At 39.5% G+C, this 15,182-nt stretch overlaps 1 protein-coding gene across 1 annotated transcript in view; it reads right to left on the bottom strand.

The window, feature by feature from the left end:
* POLA2 (DNA polymerase alpha 2, accessory subunit) overlaps positions 1-15,182 on the bottom strand; it is a 633,383-nt gene that overhangs the window by 9,794 nt on the left and 608,407 nt on the right. Inside the window, exon 17 of the mRNA XM_044075741.1 lies at positions 13,777-13,903. Coding sequence (XP_043931676.1) covers positions 13,777-13,903 — 127 coding nt within the window. The remainder of the gene's footprint in view (positions 1-13,776; positions 13,904-15,182) is intronic.

Genomic DNA, 15,182 nt, shown 5'->3' with positions numbered 1-15,182 from the left:
CCTGAACCTGATGACTTCTTTGAGGCAGTCACCAAAGCCATAGACGAGGGATAGGTGGTTCACACAGCTTATCTTGACCTCGCCAAGACTTTCGACACCATCCCCCATTCTGGAATTATAGCTAAACTCACTAAACTATAAATCCCTACGTCACAAGATAGGTTGCCAACTGGCTCACTGACAGAACCCACACTGTAAAAGCTGCAGACTCCAAATCTGACTTCAAACCAGTGACAAGTGGAGTACCAGAGGGTTCAGTCCTGGGACCTCTCCTGTTTGGTATCTACTTCTCTGAAGTACAGGCTAACACAGAAGGCCTTTGGCTAACGAAGTTTGCAGATGACTGCAAACTAGGAGCCATAGTGGAGCCCCCAAATGATGTGGACATCCTACAGAAGGGCCTCAATGAGACAGATGCCTGGTGTCAGAGCCATGGCGTCAAGCTCAATGCCAAAAAGTGCATTGTCATCCCCTTTGGTAAAAACTCTGTACCCATGAACTGCCACATAGGCGGCAGTCTACTTAATGTTGAATGTGCGATAAAGAGACCTTGGGACCCAGGTGGACAGTAGTCTCTCCTTTGTTAATCACATCGCCACAGTAGTCAGGAAATCCTTCTACATGGCACACCTCATCACAAAAGGGTTCACATCCAGGAAAAAATAGGTCATTGTTCCCCTCTACTCAACACTCATTAGGCCCATTACAGAGTACAACGCCCCTTTTGGAATGTACCTTACAAGAGACCTGCAGCAGCTGGAAAGGCCACAGAAGTACCTCACGAGGATTACTGGCCTCAAACAGATGCCCTACACTGACCATCTCAAAAAACTCCAGCTTTACTCCGTAGCATATCGCCTACTCCGAGGTGATCTCTGCCTAACATATAAAGCTATGTCAAACCCAGAGCTGTTGGACATGCTACACCTAAAGAAATCCCAATCCCTCCGAGCTACACACTCTAGGGACCTACACCTTGTCATCACAATAAACCGGACATGCTGGAGGGATAGATTCCTGTCCCAGAGACTTCCCATACTCTGGAACAAGCTACTCATCTATGTCAAGCAAAGTTCCTCATTAGCACTCTTCAAGAAAAATCTTGATGTGTGGAAGGGAAATAGGAAATACACCCCAGGGATCACTTCTGTGGCTCTGCTTGACAGGGGCACAGGAAAATAACTTCTTGGGTGGCATAAGCCAGGGAAACTTGTTGGCTAGGCTTACTTAGGCCCTTGGGCCGATAGCCTAGTACCTACCTATGAACATATGAAATGAATATCTGAAATTTACCCTTCACAGCCAACAAATAATCAGAAAAAGTTACCAAAAGCTGGGCCTACTTACCTGAGCAAGGATAGCTGCTGTGTACCTTATGCCCTCTACTATTTTCTGAAACATAATTACCGCCCAGCTAACTAAACTCAAACAGTCATATAACAAAACAGCAAAATTTGACACAAACTCCCAATACAGAAAAAAACACTGAATAGCTTTTAGACAGCTAAAGTGTCTTGCCTTCTCTAACCTACTCAAATATAAACCGCTACACACCACTCACAAACTTCTCCACTTTCCAAATAAATGTCATGCACTGAACACCCTACTCAAGTGGTACAACCCCACTTGTTCATTAGTTTTTTTTCCCTAATTTAAAAGTTTGGCAAATACATAACCAGTACACAATTACTTACCTATGCTAATCAAGCATGGTTAGAGCTGGAACCAAGAGTGATGTAAATACTTCCCGCCCAGCCATTAATATTAATGCTGTAAACATGGCTTTGTATGTTCAGTCTTCAGCTCTTGGAAGATGTCTTTAAAACTTTGTAATTTTTTTACAGGCTGCAAAATGAATTTTTCTTTTTTTTTTCATTTCCATTTTATGTATGCAATTTACTCCTACACTTTTCTGAAGATCACACTTCCAGTTCTTTTATCTCTGTTACAATATTCAATAATTCCAATACAGTTGGTTTAGACTTTGATTTCCAGTTTCTAGTAATTGTTTTTTTGGCAGCCACCAGAATTAAAAGTAGCCAAGCAATTCAGATCCCGTTTCCTTAGTTACACCCATTTGCTCACCCAATATTTCTGACAGAATACTCTGCAGGGAATTTTTAAAGTCTGTCAACTCAAACTCACAAAACATATGCTCCCAGTTACCTCCTTCTTCCCCATCACACCTCCAACATTTACCACCTACCTGAGGAAAAATCCTTGGAGTCTGTATGGGGCAAACACTTAAAAGCAAAAATCCTAAATCTTCTAGACTTTGTTGCATACTTGGAAGCTATAGCTATGTCCTCCCATTGTTTCTTTGTGAATTGCTTATCCACTCTCTCTTCCCAATCTATTCTAATCTCCTCTGACTGATTCCTATAGTTATTGTGCAATATTTAATATGCCCTACTAATTATCCATTTTTAACAGCAGCTTCTGTTCTAGATTCATCTAAAAACTCTACTAGAGCAGATCTGTCACTTAGGATTTCCTCTCTCTTTCTCTCTGCCTACACTCTGACATCAATCGCTAACAGGGAAGGCAGTCTTTGGCCTGCAGTCCAAATGTCTTCTAGGTCTGCTCTCTGTTAACCTTTCCCTTTCTAGTTGTGCACACAATAGCTTGATTCATTTCCTCCAGTAAACTCCAACCCTCTCTTGCCTATTTTCTGCACCCCTAACTGCACACATCCCTATCTGTAAAATCTGCCATCTCCATTTTCATGTTGCTTGGTTAGTTCTTAGAATGCGTTCTGCTAGTTTACGGACATAATATTCTGTATGTCTACTGTTATTCTCATTTGGATCTGCATCCAAAAAATCCTAAACCAGTATGTTCTGTTAGAAGGATCCTCTTATCCCACCTGACTCTTGCCTCTTCCCCTCCCAGATAAATCCCTTCAACTATTTAGCAATTATTGTCAACAACGTCTCCTTTGGTTGATAAAAACCATGCCTGATCTGTATATAAAACTAAAGGGACTAAACATTTTCACTCACTTACTGTCCATAAAGAAGAGCTTCTTTATATTATTTTCCCACATATTCTTAGCTGCCATAACAGAAACCTTTTCAATCCATACTCCTAAATACTTCATTTTATCGTGTCCTCTTAAATATGGGCATTGCTGGACAAACTCATGTGTGGGTACATAGTTTGCAGCTATAGCCTTGGTTTTATCTTTATTAATTTTATATCCTGAAAATTCTTGAAACTGTCAAAATGTCCCATAACACTGACATGTCGTTGCCCGTTTTTTATCAGGTACAAAATAATATTGTTTGCAATAAAGCCAACTTTTCTTGGTTACCATACCAGTGATATCCTTGCATTTCTGGGACCCTTATTTTCTTTGCAAATGGCACTAAATATAAAGAAAATAAAGCGGAAAGAGAACACCTACTTTATTACAGAGGAACCTTCCCTACCTCCCACTTGCCTCGGGTCACTCATACATTCTTCTAATTAGCCTTATTACTACATCCAAGAATGCAAATGCTTCATTTGCCCTACTCATAAAACCCCAACTTACTCTGTTGAATGCTTTCTCTGCATCAAGACCCACCAACAACAGATGCATTTTCTTACACTCTGCTTCCACCTGGATCACTATTGTTCTATTAATGTTGTCAAATGTTTATCTCTCCACAAAACCATACTGAGCTATATCTATCAATTTTGGTAACACCTTTACCATTCTTTAGTCAGTATAGACAGACACTTTACAATCATGGTTTACAACTGACATGAGTGCATATGAAGTTGGGTCTAATGGGTACCATCCTAATGGAATTCAAGAAAAGGCTTCATTCGGTAATACAACCACCATAGATTACTCCCAAGACGTTTGTGCTTCTCCTTTTAAAATACTAAATAAAATATTCCATATCTTTTATCACTTCCTTCCCTCATAATTTCCAAACTTTCACAGGAATATTGCAAGTTGGACAATATTATTAACTCCCCAAGTGATGTTGACAACCTGCAGAAAGGCCTCACTGAGACTGACTACTGGTGTCAGAACCATGGCCTTAAGCTCAATGCCAAAAAATGTGTCATCCCCTTTGGGAAAAACTCGGTTCCCATGAATTACCACATCGATGGTAGTCCACTGAACATAGAAGATTAAGAGATCTGGGAACCCAGGTTGACAGCAACCTCTCTTTTGACCACCACATTGCCACTATGGTCAGAAAGTCCTTCTATGTGGCACATCTCATTACTAAGGGTTTTGCATCCAGAAAGAAAGAGGTAACTGTCTCCCTCTACTCTTCCCTCATTAGGCCAATCATGGAGTACAGTGCTCCATTTGGTATGTACCTCAGTAGATATCTGAAACAACTGGAGAGGCCGCAAAAGTACCTCACAAAGATGATCCAAGGCCTTAAACAGTTGTCCTATATGAACATACTAAAAAAACTCCAACTGTCTCATATTGCCTACTTAGAGGCAATCTCTGCTTGACTTACAAAGCCATGTCTGACCCAACTCGTTAGAAATGCTACATCTAAAGAAATCCCAATCCCTCTGCACCACACGCTCCAGAGACCTCAACCTCATTACCACAATCAACAGAACATGCTGGAGGAACAAGTTCATTACCCAGAGACTGCCCATGCTATCGAACAGACTTCCCATACATGTCAAACAGAGCACCTCACTGGCCCTCTTCAACAGAAATCTTGATGAGTGGATGTGAAATAAAAAATTCACCCCGGGGATCACTCCAGTGGCTCTAGTCGACAGTGGCCCTGAGAACATTAATGCCGGGCGGCAGGATGCCAGGGTAATCCTATGGGCTAGGCTTGTAAAGGCTCCAGGGTCATTAGCCTAGCACACACCTATGAACCTATTAATATCATCTGTTCCTGAAGACTTTCCTGAATACTGATTATACATCACCATTTTTATCTCATCTCTTCTTATCTTAATTTTATTTGTTGGGCCTCATTACCTATAACCTTGGCATAACTGAGTCTTCCATAAATATTTTTGTTTGTGCTCTTTCTTTATTTCCATATTTCTCTGCTTTATACAAATGTTCATAAAATTTCCAAAATACCTCTAATACCTCTACAGGATCTGTAGTTATTTTTCATGTTATAGACTGCCTACGTTTGGTGAAAACCCTTTCGCCTTTCTGTTGTCTAAGTTGTTGTGCTAGAAGTTTCTGTGCTCTGGAATAATTATAAAAAAATAGCTGTTTAATAGCTATCTTCCTAAACCTATGCACATTATCCAGATACTACCTTATTTTCTCTTAAGCAATCTGCATTTGCAGCATCTCTTGTTCAGTGAGATTCACCTTATTTTGTAATACTTTAACCTTTGTCAGCCTCTCTAAGTAATTCCTATTACTTCTTAACATATCGCTTTCTCTTTAATTTCTACCTATTTTTAAACCCCATATTCATTTTAATCCACTCGCTAGCTATAATTTCTTAAGATATTTCTATCTTCCCTAACAACTCTTGAATAATTTCTACTACCCAGTCCTTAAATTCTTTTCCGACAGGTAGGTGGAAAAGTCCCAGTTTCTCAGTTTAACTTAAATAACCTGCATTTTTCTCTTTTTATTGGTGCATGATCTGAAATGGTTACTGGATGTGTGCTGAAGCTCCCAATTAAATGCACATGCTAATGTGAAATATAATTTCTATCTAGTCTAGCCCAGTTTTTGTACCTTGGGGAATAATATGTAGATTCTGTCAGAGTTCCTACTACTGAATTCACGTACTACATACTAAATATTTTCATAAATTTCTTTAGAACTCTACCCTCTTTTGTTATATTTTTCCCCTTCTAAGTCCCCCTGATACATCCTTACTAGTGAAAATCAAAGTTCCTGTCCCCACCTATAAGCAATTCTCTCGAAAATGTCTTGAGCTCAATTCTGTCAGTTTTGGGGGAAATATAAATACATGCCAGTTTAATCCTTCTCCCTTGCCAACAGCCCCTTACTGCCACAAATCATACCATTATTGTCTTTTTTCCTCTATTGTTACTGTAGCTTCTCTAGCTATTTCCCCCTTTTTCTTTGGCCCTGATGATATTCTGCTGAACATCCATCCTGATGGCCTTTCTTTGTCAAATTCACATTCTTATTTCTTTCCAAACATGTCTCCTGCAGCACTATTATTTTCACTCTGCATTTCTTAATACAATTAAATACTCCCTTCTTTTTGTCTACACCTGTAAGGCCATTTAAGTTCCACAATAATATAGATAGTGTAGCCATTATGATAAAAAGCCATTACCACCTGTTACACATTTTTGAATGTGTTACGTACACACACTGTTTGGCAGGCTGATCCTTTTATAGTTGTTTCTTCTCATTTCCATTTGAACCTATTTCACATTTTCAAGATTTTTTTATGAAAACCTTCAAACAAAAAAAAGCTAAATACATTTTTAACCCCCCCATCCCATATTAACCTAATGCACAAAACTAAGTACATCTTAAAAAAAAAATAAAGTTCAACACTCCAGATGGAAACAACTACCCTAAATCAACAGCTGCACCCACAGGCAATACCCAACTTAAAATTAAGGTTACCCATGCTAAAGAGCATGCTACAACCTGTGTTCCCACATACACTGATTGCTGCCTGTTCTTTCCTTATCTCTGTTCCACTCCCAGATTACAAAAACAGTTTGTATGCTTAAATGTGAACTTTTTGCCCTAAGAAGTGCACTATCTTTAAATATAAACTAAATTGTACACTCTTCTATTAATGCATTAAAATATTAGGGCTGCTAGAGAGGATGCTATCTCCTTATTCAGTTCTCGTAATTTCAAATTTTATTTTTAACTGAACTACTTGCTACTGTACCTTTAAATGTTATGTTTTCCTCAGCAAAGAATGCACAGAACTCTAAAGATTAATTGCTTTGCTTGAACCTGCAGATAGCCGCTTTGCATGTAAAATCAGTAAGCAATGAATTTTTGTAAATTTAACTCAGAACAGAATGTACAGCTGCCTTCTGCACGCAGTCTTCTCGACTCCCACTGGAAAAAAAAACAGAATATTTTTGTAGATGTAAGAAACTTGGTATTTGTATGGCTTTCATCATTTATTCTGGTTTTCAATCCTGTTTGCTAACAAAAATGGTTTATAGCTTAAGCCAAAGGCACTAATCTGGACAGTCACAACCCCCACCCCAGCAGTCCAAGATCACAGTATAATAACAAAACTTGCTCTTGTCCAGCCTGTCTTCTATAATACTGTAAAACCTTTATTTCTTACAGCTAAAAAAAGTACTTGTTTAATGTATTTTCAACACATACAACAGTCACTCAAGAGACTCCCCTCACATTTAAAATAGCCCTGACTACACAAAACTGCTTTACTATACAAAGCAAGCAGCTTATATTATTAAATGTATTACACAAAAATAACAAAAATTGTTCTACTTAGAGTTACTTTTCCCCTTTTAGTGTTCTTCTAAACTTTAATGAAATTAAGTGGGGCTGCTTTACAGTCCACCTACAAGTTTGACAAAGTCAACAAAATTCCAGTCTTTCTCAGGCACTTACTTGCAAAGCCATATTTTGCAATTGTGATTGATGCTTTAGTCTCCTATTTATTCTCTAATTTCAACTTTGCTGGTGTTTCTTCATCTATTTCAACTCCAACTCCCACCATCAGATTCTGATTCCAAAGTACTCCTAGTTCTTCTAATCAACTCCTGTGCTTTTTTCTGTCTCTCAAGCATTTTCCTTTGGAACACTGGAAAATGTTTCACTGGCAAAGACTCTCTATGAGCTTTATTGTCAGAAGAATGAGAAACAGAGTCACCTTCTGCTTGGTGGCTCACTTTTAGTTGGATAAACTTTTTTTATTTCCTCCTTAGCCTGCTCTGCACCAAAAATATATTTGATCCTCCAGGAAAAATATTCTGAAAATAGCTGGATATAATAGCTTAAATCTCACTTCTTCTCAACATTCCCTGATTGCTGGGATAATTTTGTTTCTCTTTTGCCTGGTGTACTGTGAATATGCTTTTTCCACAAACTCTGTGTTGCCTCCAACTTTTAATACAATACTTTTCCCTTCTGCCACAGTTTAGTTTGGATTAATTATTTCTGCTGGTAGGATTGTATCTTTACTAACACAGCTCTTGGCTGCTTTCTCATGAACAGGTAACATGTTGTGGAATACCAGTCCATTTGCTTATCTGTGCTTTTATCAAATTAATACAGCCTGTTTCTTCCGTTTTCTCTGATGCATCAGAAAATCTCAGATTTCCTCTGCATGCACTGCCTTCTAAATATCATAGGTAGGTACTGGTCTATCTGCCCGAAGGCATTTATAAGCCTAGCCAGAATGTGTTGGCTTTCACCGCCCCCTTAGATTAGTTCCCTGTGCCTCTGTCCAGCAGGGCCACTGAAGTGATCCCCGGGGTAAACTTTCTGTTTCCCATCCACTGTTATTAATATTTATATTAATATTAATTATTATTATATATTAATCTTGTTCCAAAGCATGGGAAGTCTCTGTGACAGGAATCTATCCCTCCAGCACGTCCTATTTATTGTTGTGGTGAGGTTTAGTTCCCTACAGCGTGTGGCTTGAGGGGATAATTTTTCTTTAGGTGGAGCGTGTCCATCAGTTCTGGGTTGGACATGGCGTTGTATGTCAGGCAGAGATCACCTCTGAGTAGGCGGTATGCAACTGATTTTACTCTTTTCTGTACTAGTTTCCTCCTTCTATTGTATAGCTTGTTTTTGGCAGGAGTCCACCAGTCTGGTTTCCTTTTCTTGGAGGAGTGAGTCTTGGTTTTGCTTGGGATAGCACGATCCATGCATTCTTGTAGGTGCCCGTAGAATGCATTAGTAAAGGATTTTACAGCTTGGGCAGCATTATCTTTTGGCATGGGGGCTTTGAAACTTTCCACCTTGGTCTTAAGTAATGTGAAGTTTGCTTTTGAAAAGTTTTTCATAGTGGTTCCCTTGTCCGGGGGTGGGGGAAGAATGTGGATAACCAAAGTGATTTGTTTATGGTCAGATCTAACCAGTGAGGGGTTGACCTCCGGTGTGGAGCACCGGTCGCCCATGTTGGTGATGACCAGGTCCAATATGTTGTCACCTCTGGTGGGAGTGTTGACCACTTGATTCAGGGTGTTTGAGTTTATAAATTCTAGGAAATGTTGGGCAAGGGAGTTAGTACTTGAGTAGTTCTCCCAATTAATGTTTGGGTAATTGAAATCACCCAATATTAGGGTGTTTGGTAGGACCTTTACATTTTCCAGTGTTTCCAGAAATGCGTAATGGGGGTCCTGGGATATGGTGGGTGATCTGTAGCAAGCTACAATTTGAATTGCAGTTTTGCCCGTTGTTAGTTACACGTGGATGATCTCTGAAGCATCGTGCTGTGCCACTAACCTGGAAGTGTGGGTATCCTTGATGAATATGGATACGCCCCTGCCTTTTGTATTTCGGTCTGGGTTCTGTGGCCGAAATGTATGGTATGAGTTGTAGCCTGGTAGTGCTGGGGTGCTCTCTGGAGCCTTAAACCAGGTTTCTGTTACTGCACATATATCTATTTTCTCCATACTGAGGAGTGCCTCAAGTGTGTGCATTTTGAGGTTTAGACTTCTGGCATTGAGTAGCATTACCCTCAGTTTTTTGTTACTTGTGCTATTTATGGCGGTGGGTTTGTCTTTTGAGCCTTGCCTAAAAAAGGCACTATGGGGGGGTGGCAAGACCCTTGGCCAGTATTCGAAAGCCTAAGGGTGACAGGTGCAAGCCGTCTCTAGTGAAGCAGTGTGGCTTGTCGAGCATGTCATCCCAGGAGGACAGACACTGGATCCCCTTTAGATGACACCAGAAACTTAGCCAATTTTTGAAATTGATATTTTTTTCTTTATACTGTGGTATCATTCTTGGTGAGGGCAGGATGTTACTCAGGGTCATACCGGCCTAGGCTACAATATCAGAGAGCTCTTCCATGTCTCTTTTCATGTCGTCCAGGGAGGTACAGCCTCTGAGTATGTTTTCGTGCATTTGTGTGTTTTTTGCCAGTGCTTGTTTAATGGGTCTATGTGAGACTGGTGGTGTGATGCAAGTATTTCCCTTCTCCTCTTGACTGTCTGATCCAGCCTTGGGTTGAGAGAGCTTAGCCTCCAGTGTGGCTGTATAATTGCATCTCTCACATGTATTAGTGTTTGGTGGTAGGAGGAGAGGGTTGTCTGTGTACATGAGGCAGTTGTAACATTGCCTCAAAATGCCCAGATTCACTAGTTGGACTGGAGAGTACACCTGAAACTGCCTCATTTTTGAAACCACTCTTTTTGAGAAGTTTCATATTCAACCAGCCTTTTCTTCATTTCAGCATCGAATTTTTGCAGTTTTATCAGTTCATCTGAATAGCTAATTAAGGCTTCTTTTTTCCAGCCTTTTGTTATTTCAGTTAATATACTATTTCAATGTTTTACTTTAATTATGTTTTCTGTACTTTGATATGTTTTCCTCTAAACTACTGGAAACTATCTCTTGTACCAAAGCTGAAGCGTGAACTTTTTTATTTTGCTGAATGGCTACAGGATTTTCCCACTTTTTTGCCAGCACTCAGGCATTTTACTTACTAGCCAATAACTGAATTTTACTTAAGCTGGCAATATCATTGGCTTTTATTTCTAATTTTCTTGTTTCACACTCAGAGACCTAAAATTAAGCTCTTGATCAATGTGCAGCCATCTTAGAAGTCAGGGCTTGTAATTCTTAAATAAATAATTAGCTTTTCATATCAAATGTTTTGGTGAAGAAGTTGCTGACTCAGTGGAGGTAAGGTAACTTTTGTATAATACAGCTGAGGTTCCATGGTGGAGCTCTCTCTCTCTTTTTGGGTTCTTTTGGTTCTGTAAAAGACCATCCCAGGGCCCTCAGGCTCTCCCTTCTGGTCACTTTGCCATTTTCTTATAATGACCTTTCTTACCTTTTTGGTGTTTGTCTTTTTCCTGCCTTTAATATAAAGGCAATTTCTTAGTGGGAGTAATTACTGCTGTAAACTGATCCAGGGGAAGAGATAAAAAACATTGCCTGAAAGAATGAATAGTCTTCAGATTTTTCTCCAGATTTCTGAGCACATATTCTGAAAAGCCCCAAAACAGAAGCTCCATACCCTACAGGACATTTAATAGTTCTTGTTTCCCATGGCCTGGCAGAAGCTGTGTCATCAGCCAAGCATGTCTCCTTGATACTGACCCTGTAGTTGCTGCTGTACAGAATGTATACCTATCATAGCAACATGTTAAGCACAGCATGGTCACCATGGAACTGTGGCAACATAGTTCAAACACTTTGCTTATCAGGCCTTTATCTTGCATCTCCTCAGCCTTGTCCTTGAATTAGGGCCGCAAAGTTCTCCGGAACTTGAGCATGCAAGTCTGGCAATCTAAGGCCCTAAACGCAAAGGTAGAACAGGTGCATTGTTTTCTCTCCCTGTGTTGTCCAAAAGTATTTTTTTAGTCATGGGGAATAGTATTTTTTATTGGAATCACTGTGGTTCTTGCTGGTATCCAAAGGAACTCTAGATGCATCAACAATGGGGTTCTTAGACAAGTATATAAAGGAGTCCATGGGTCTATATTGGAACATCGAATATTTAACAGTTCGAATCACTAAAGGTCGACCCTTAGTGATTGAACTGTTAAAACATCGAATGTTCCAAAAAAAAAAAAACAATAACAAAAACAAAAACAAAAAACTAAATGGTGTAGGCAGGGGAGCAAGCCCCTCTGCACCCCCCACACTACTTAAATATACCAACTCTGAGACCGCACTACATTGAAGTAAATGGAAATCTCCCCTTACAGAGATTTCCATTTACCTCTTCGATGTTCTGCAGTTTCGCTATTCTCGTGTCGACAATGTCAGATTCAACATTGTCGGCTTTTGAGAATTTAATATAGACCCGGAGTCTACCACTCTTTGGAAATGGTACAGCTTCGATGGAGAAGGAGTTTGGGAATATGGCTTCAGAGGTGCATTAGCAAATGCATCGGTCAAATCTTCAATAATTGAATGGATGGCCAGGAATGTCATTTCAGTTAAGCCCAGGAGCTCTGTGTGTTTAAGCTGGTCTGGGATATATTTCTTGGCCTCCTATTTGAAATGTTTTTTTTTAATCATCCTGTGAAGGATACCTCCAAACTAGATACCCTATGGTAATGAAACAGAGGATATAGTGTTCTCAGTGCCAGATACACAAACAGAGGGGGGAACATCTGGTCCACATTGGCTAATTCTTCCACCTATGAAGCAGCAGAGTCCTAGTCCTCAAAAGAGGAGACGTCTCTTTCTTTTGGAGGGCTTCCTCAAAATAGGCTGCTTTTCAGTGGAAGAATGGATGTTTTTTCAAGAAAACAGAAAAATCCTGAGTAATCTACACTATGTCATTGTATGGGGTTGGAATGAAGGCTCATCCTTCAACTGCAGACAAAGGATGTCTACATTGGCTTTGTTGTCTTATGCCTAAACTTAGGGGCTCGCACTGACTTCGAGGACTCAGTATGGAGGTGGGTACCCAAGATCTGCCAATAACTCCTCATGAAAAAGGACCATGTAGACACTGCTCTGCCCCTTGGTTCTCACAATAAAAATGTCAGAACCAGACCCCCCAATGGGGAGACATCCTGACAAACCAACAACTACAGGGTTTCAGTGTGGCAGAACATGCCATCAACAATTTGCATGGTAGTCTCCAGAGGAACTACATCTGATGCCTTGGTAGAAACAGACAACCAGGGATGGGGGTTGTGAAACTGCCTTGATGAATTCAGCACCTTTGTGCATATGGAAAGATGGCCAATGACATAATGGCTTTGGACAAAGCATGCAAATTTTTCTTAGGGAGGTATTCCTGGAGCGATTTCTTTTTCCACCGATTGTCTCCTGCTTAAGTTTCATACATTGGGGCCAGTCATCTATATTGTGCTCAGAACCCAAAGAGAATACACTTCATGTGTAAATCTTTATTGGAAATCTGTTTCCCAAAGTCAATACACTTTTTAAGTTTTCCAGAATCTGAAACAGACATCTAGTAATCTTTGTTGCTCAAGAGCTAACCTAAGTATGTGATAACCATATAACAAACAAAAAGAAAAAAAGTGAACAACATACTTATTCCTCATCAGGATACTTATCACCAACTTCCGGCAGCCCAACTGATGGACTGACAAAGGCTTATATTTTTGCATCAATTGCGACTTAAAATGTGGCAACAAAGAACTAAAACTGCCAACACAGGCCATTCCTTATATCAATGACTTAGGGGGAGGACATCTACTGACAAGCCGGGGGAAGGGTGCTGAGCTGTGGAAGGTGGTCTTGTCATCTGGCTATCAGTGTGTCATTACTGCAACAGTGACATGTAAAGAAGATCATGCTATGTCTCCAGTGATTCGCAGCTGTAGAGTTTGCCATCAAGTTCCATCACCTACACAGTTTTTAGTCCTACTACCTGCCGCAGTTTAATCCTACTGTTGATACCTGCTGCAGCTATCTAATGAATTAAGGTGTTAGTAACTAAATCAGTAAACTGAAAAACATGCAAAACCTCTAAAACCTTCCATGAAAAAAAATTCTTAACTGATGAAACATCCCCTACAATTTAACTTCTATGGCTCCTTATATATAACAAAGCTGTTTTCTACCACACTTTCAGGAGTGCATCAATATTTTCATCGTAATAACACAGAAAGTTGTGATTTTGCTGCAGTGTTCTTCATGGGAAGTGAAAATGTACTTAACCATATTTTAACACATCTTACCTTAATAAAATATCGTAGTTCAGATGGCACAATAAAAACATCTGGTCTAACTGTCATCTGAGCGAAGGACTGGAAACTTTCATAGTCTATATTCACTTCTTCAGCTGGTGGGTAAAGTGGATAATAACTAGAAAAGAAAATCAGTGTTGCTTTGTTATCTGAACTGCTACACATGCCTTTTGAACAGTTCAATAATTTAGTGCATGAGATGATTTCCATTACACTAGTCCACCATCTTAAAAAAAGATTATAGCCATTAAATGTGTAAAGTATAATGACAGAAAAACTGTCACAATGTGAAACTGAAAACTGTATCCACAAGAATTTTGTAAGACAGCCGATTAGGCTTGGAGCTCAAATCATACGATTATGTGTTCGAGGAATGGACTGAAGAAATTCACCCAAAGAATGAAGCTCAAGACTTGAATTTCTTAAATCTATTTTCAGAATATAACAAACAGGCTGTGATCATTGACCCCGTTATAATTCTCTGTAATACAGGAGTTTTAGCTGTCCTACTGTACCAGTTAAAAAAAAAAAAAACTGTGCCAGCACAATGTGACTAAAAGCATTTAAAGCTGCTGGTCAATTAGAGACGCACCACATTTGACTGCTATTTTTGTGGCTGAAGAAGATGTGTTATAGCTTTTCAAGCTGTTAGTTGATTTCAAAGGCATTTATGTGCCAGCACTACCATATATGTGACAGCATATGTGACAGCACAAGGTTCTGTTAGTTGTAACAGACAGAGGATCATAACCAAGAATTTCACTTTAACAAGCATGTCATAGTGAGGTTCTTATGCGTTAACTTCACTATAATATGGTCATTCTCCTGTCACTTTCTGGAGCACAATCAGAGTATTCCATGCATTACAAAGACTTTCTACATGTTATAGATATTTAATATCTAACCTAACTTCTTGTTAAACAAAAAATACTCCCTTATTTCCAAACTGTTAGACAATACTTAATTTTGCTAGGAGTTCTTGAAGTTTCAGGTTTTGAAAAAGGCTTCCAAACCTGAATTGAAAACAGGTACTCACAATAAGACCAGAACTTAAGGGCATGTCTTTCTTTATTAGCAGATCCTCAAAAAAAAAAAAAAAAAGACAGAACCTTCCCTACCACAAGCTTCATGGGATTTTTCATTGCTACTTACCCAATTGCATACTATCAACACCACTATGCTACTCATACCTGTTGATAAAGGGTGGTGCCTATGTGAAGCCTCTATCCCCTCCCTCTTGCAACAAAAATGAAAAAAAAAAAGAATAAATAAAAAAGGGCATATGTTCCCCACCACATGCTGCGACAAGAACATTTTACTCACATATGCAGATAAAGAATATCCCAGACTGCATTTCTAGTGCACTCCTCCTCTTCATGAGCCAATACCTCTTGGCT

This window comes from Protopterus annectens, chromosome 6.part1 (genome assembly GCF_019279795.1).
Source record: "Protopterus annectens isolate FY-2018-M chromosome 6.part1, PAN1.0, whole genome shotgun sequence".
Taxonomy (NCBI): Eukaryota; Metazoa; Chordata; order Ceratodontiformes; family Protopteridae; genus Protopterus; species Protopterus annectens.
This window is presented reverse-complemented; position numbering and strand designations above follow the sequence as displayed.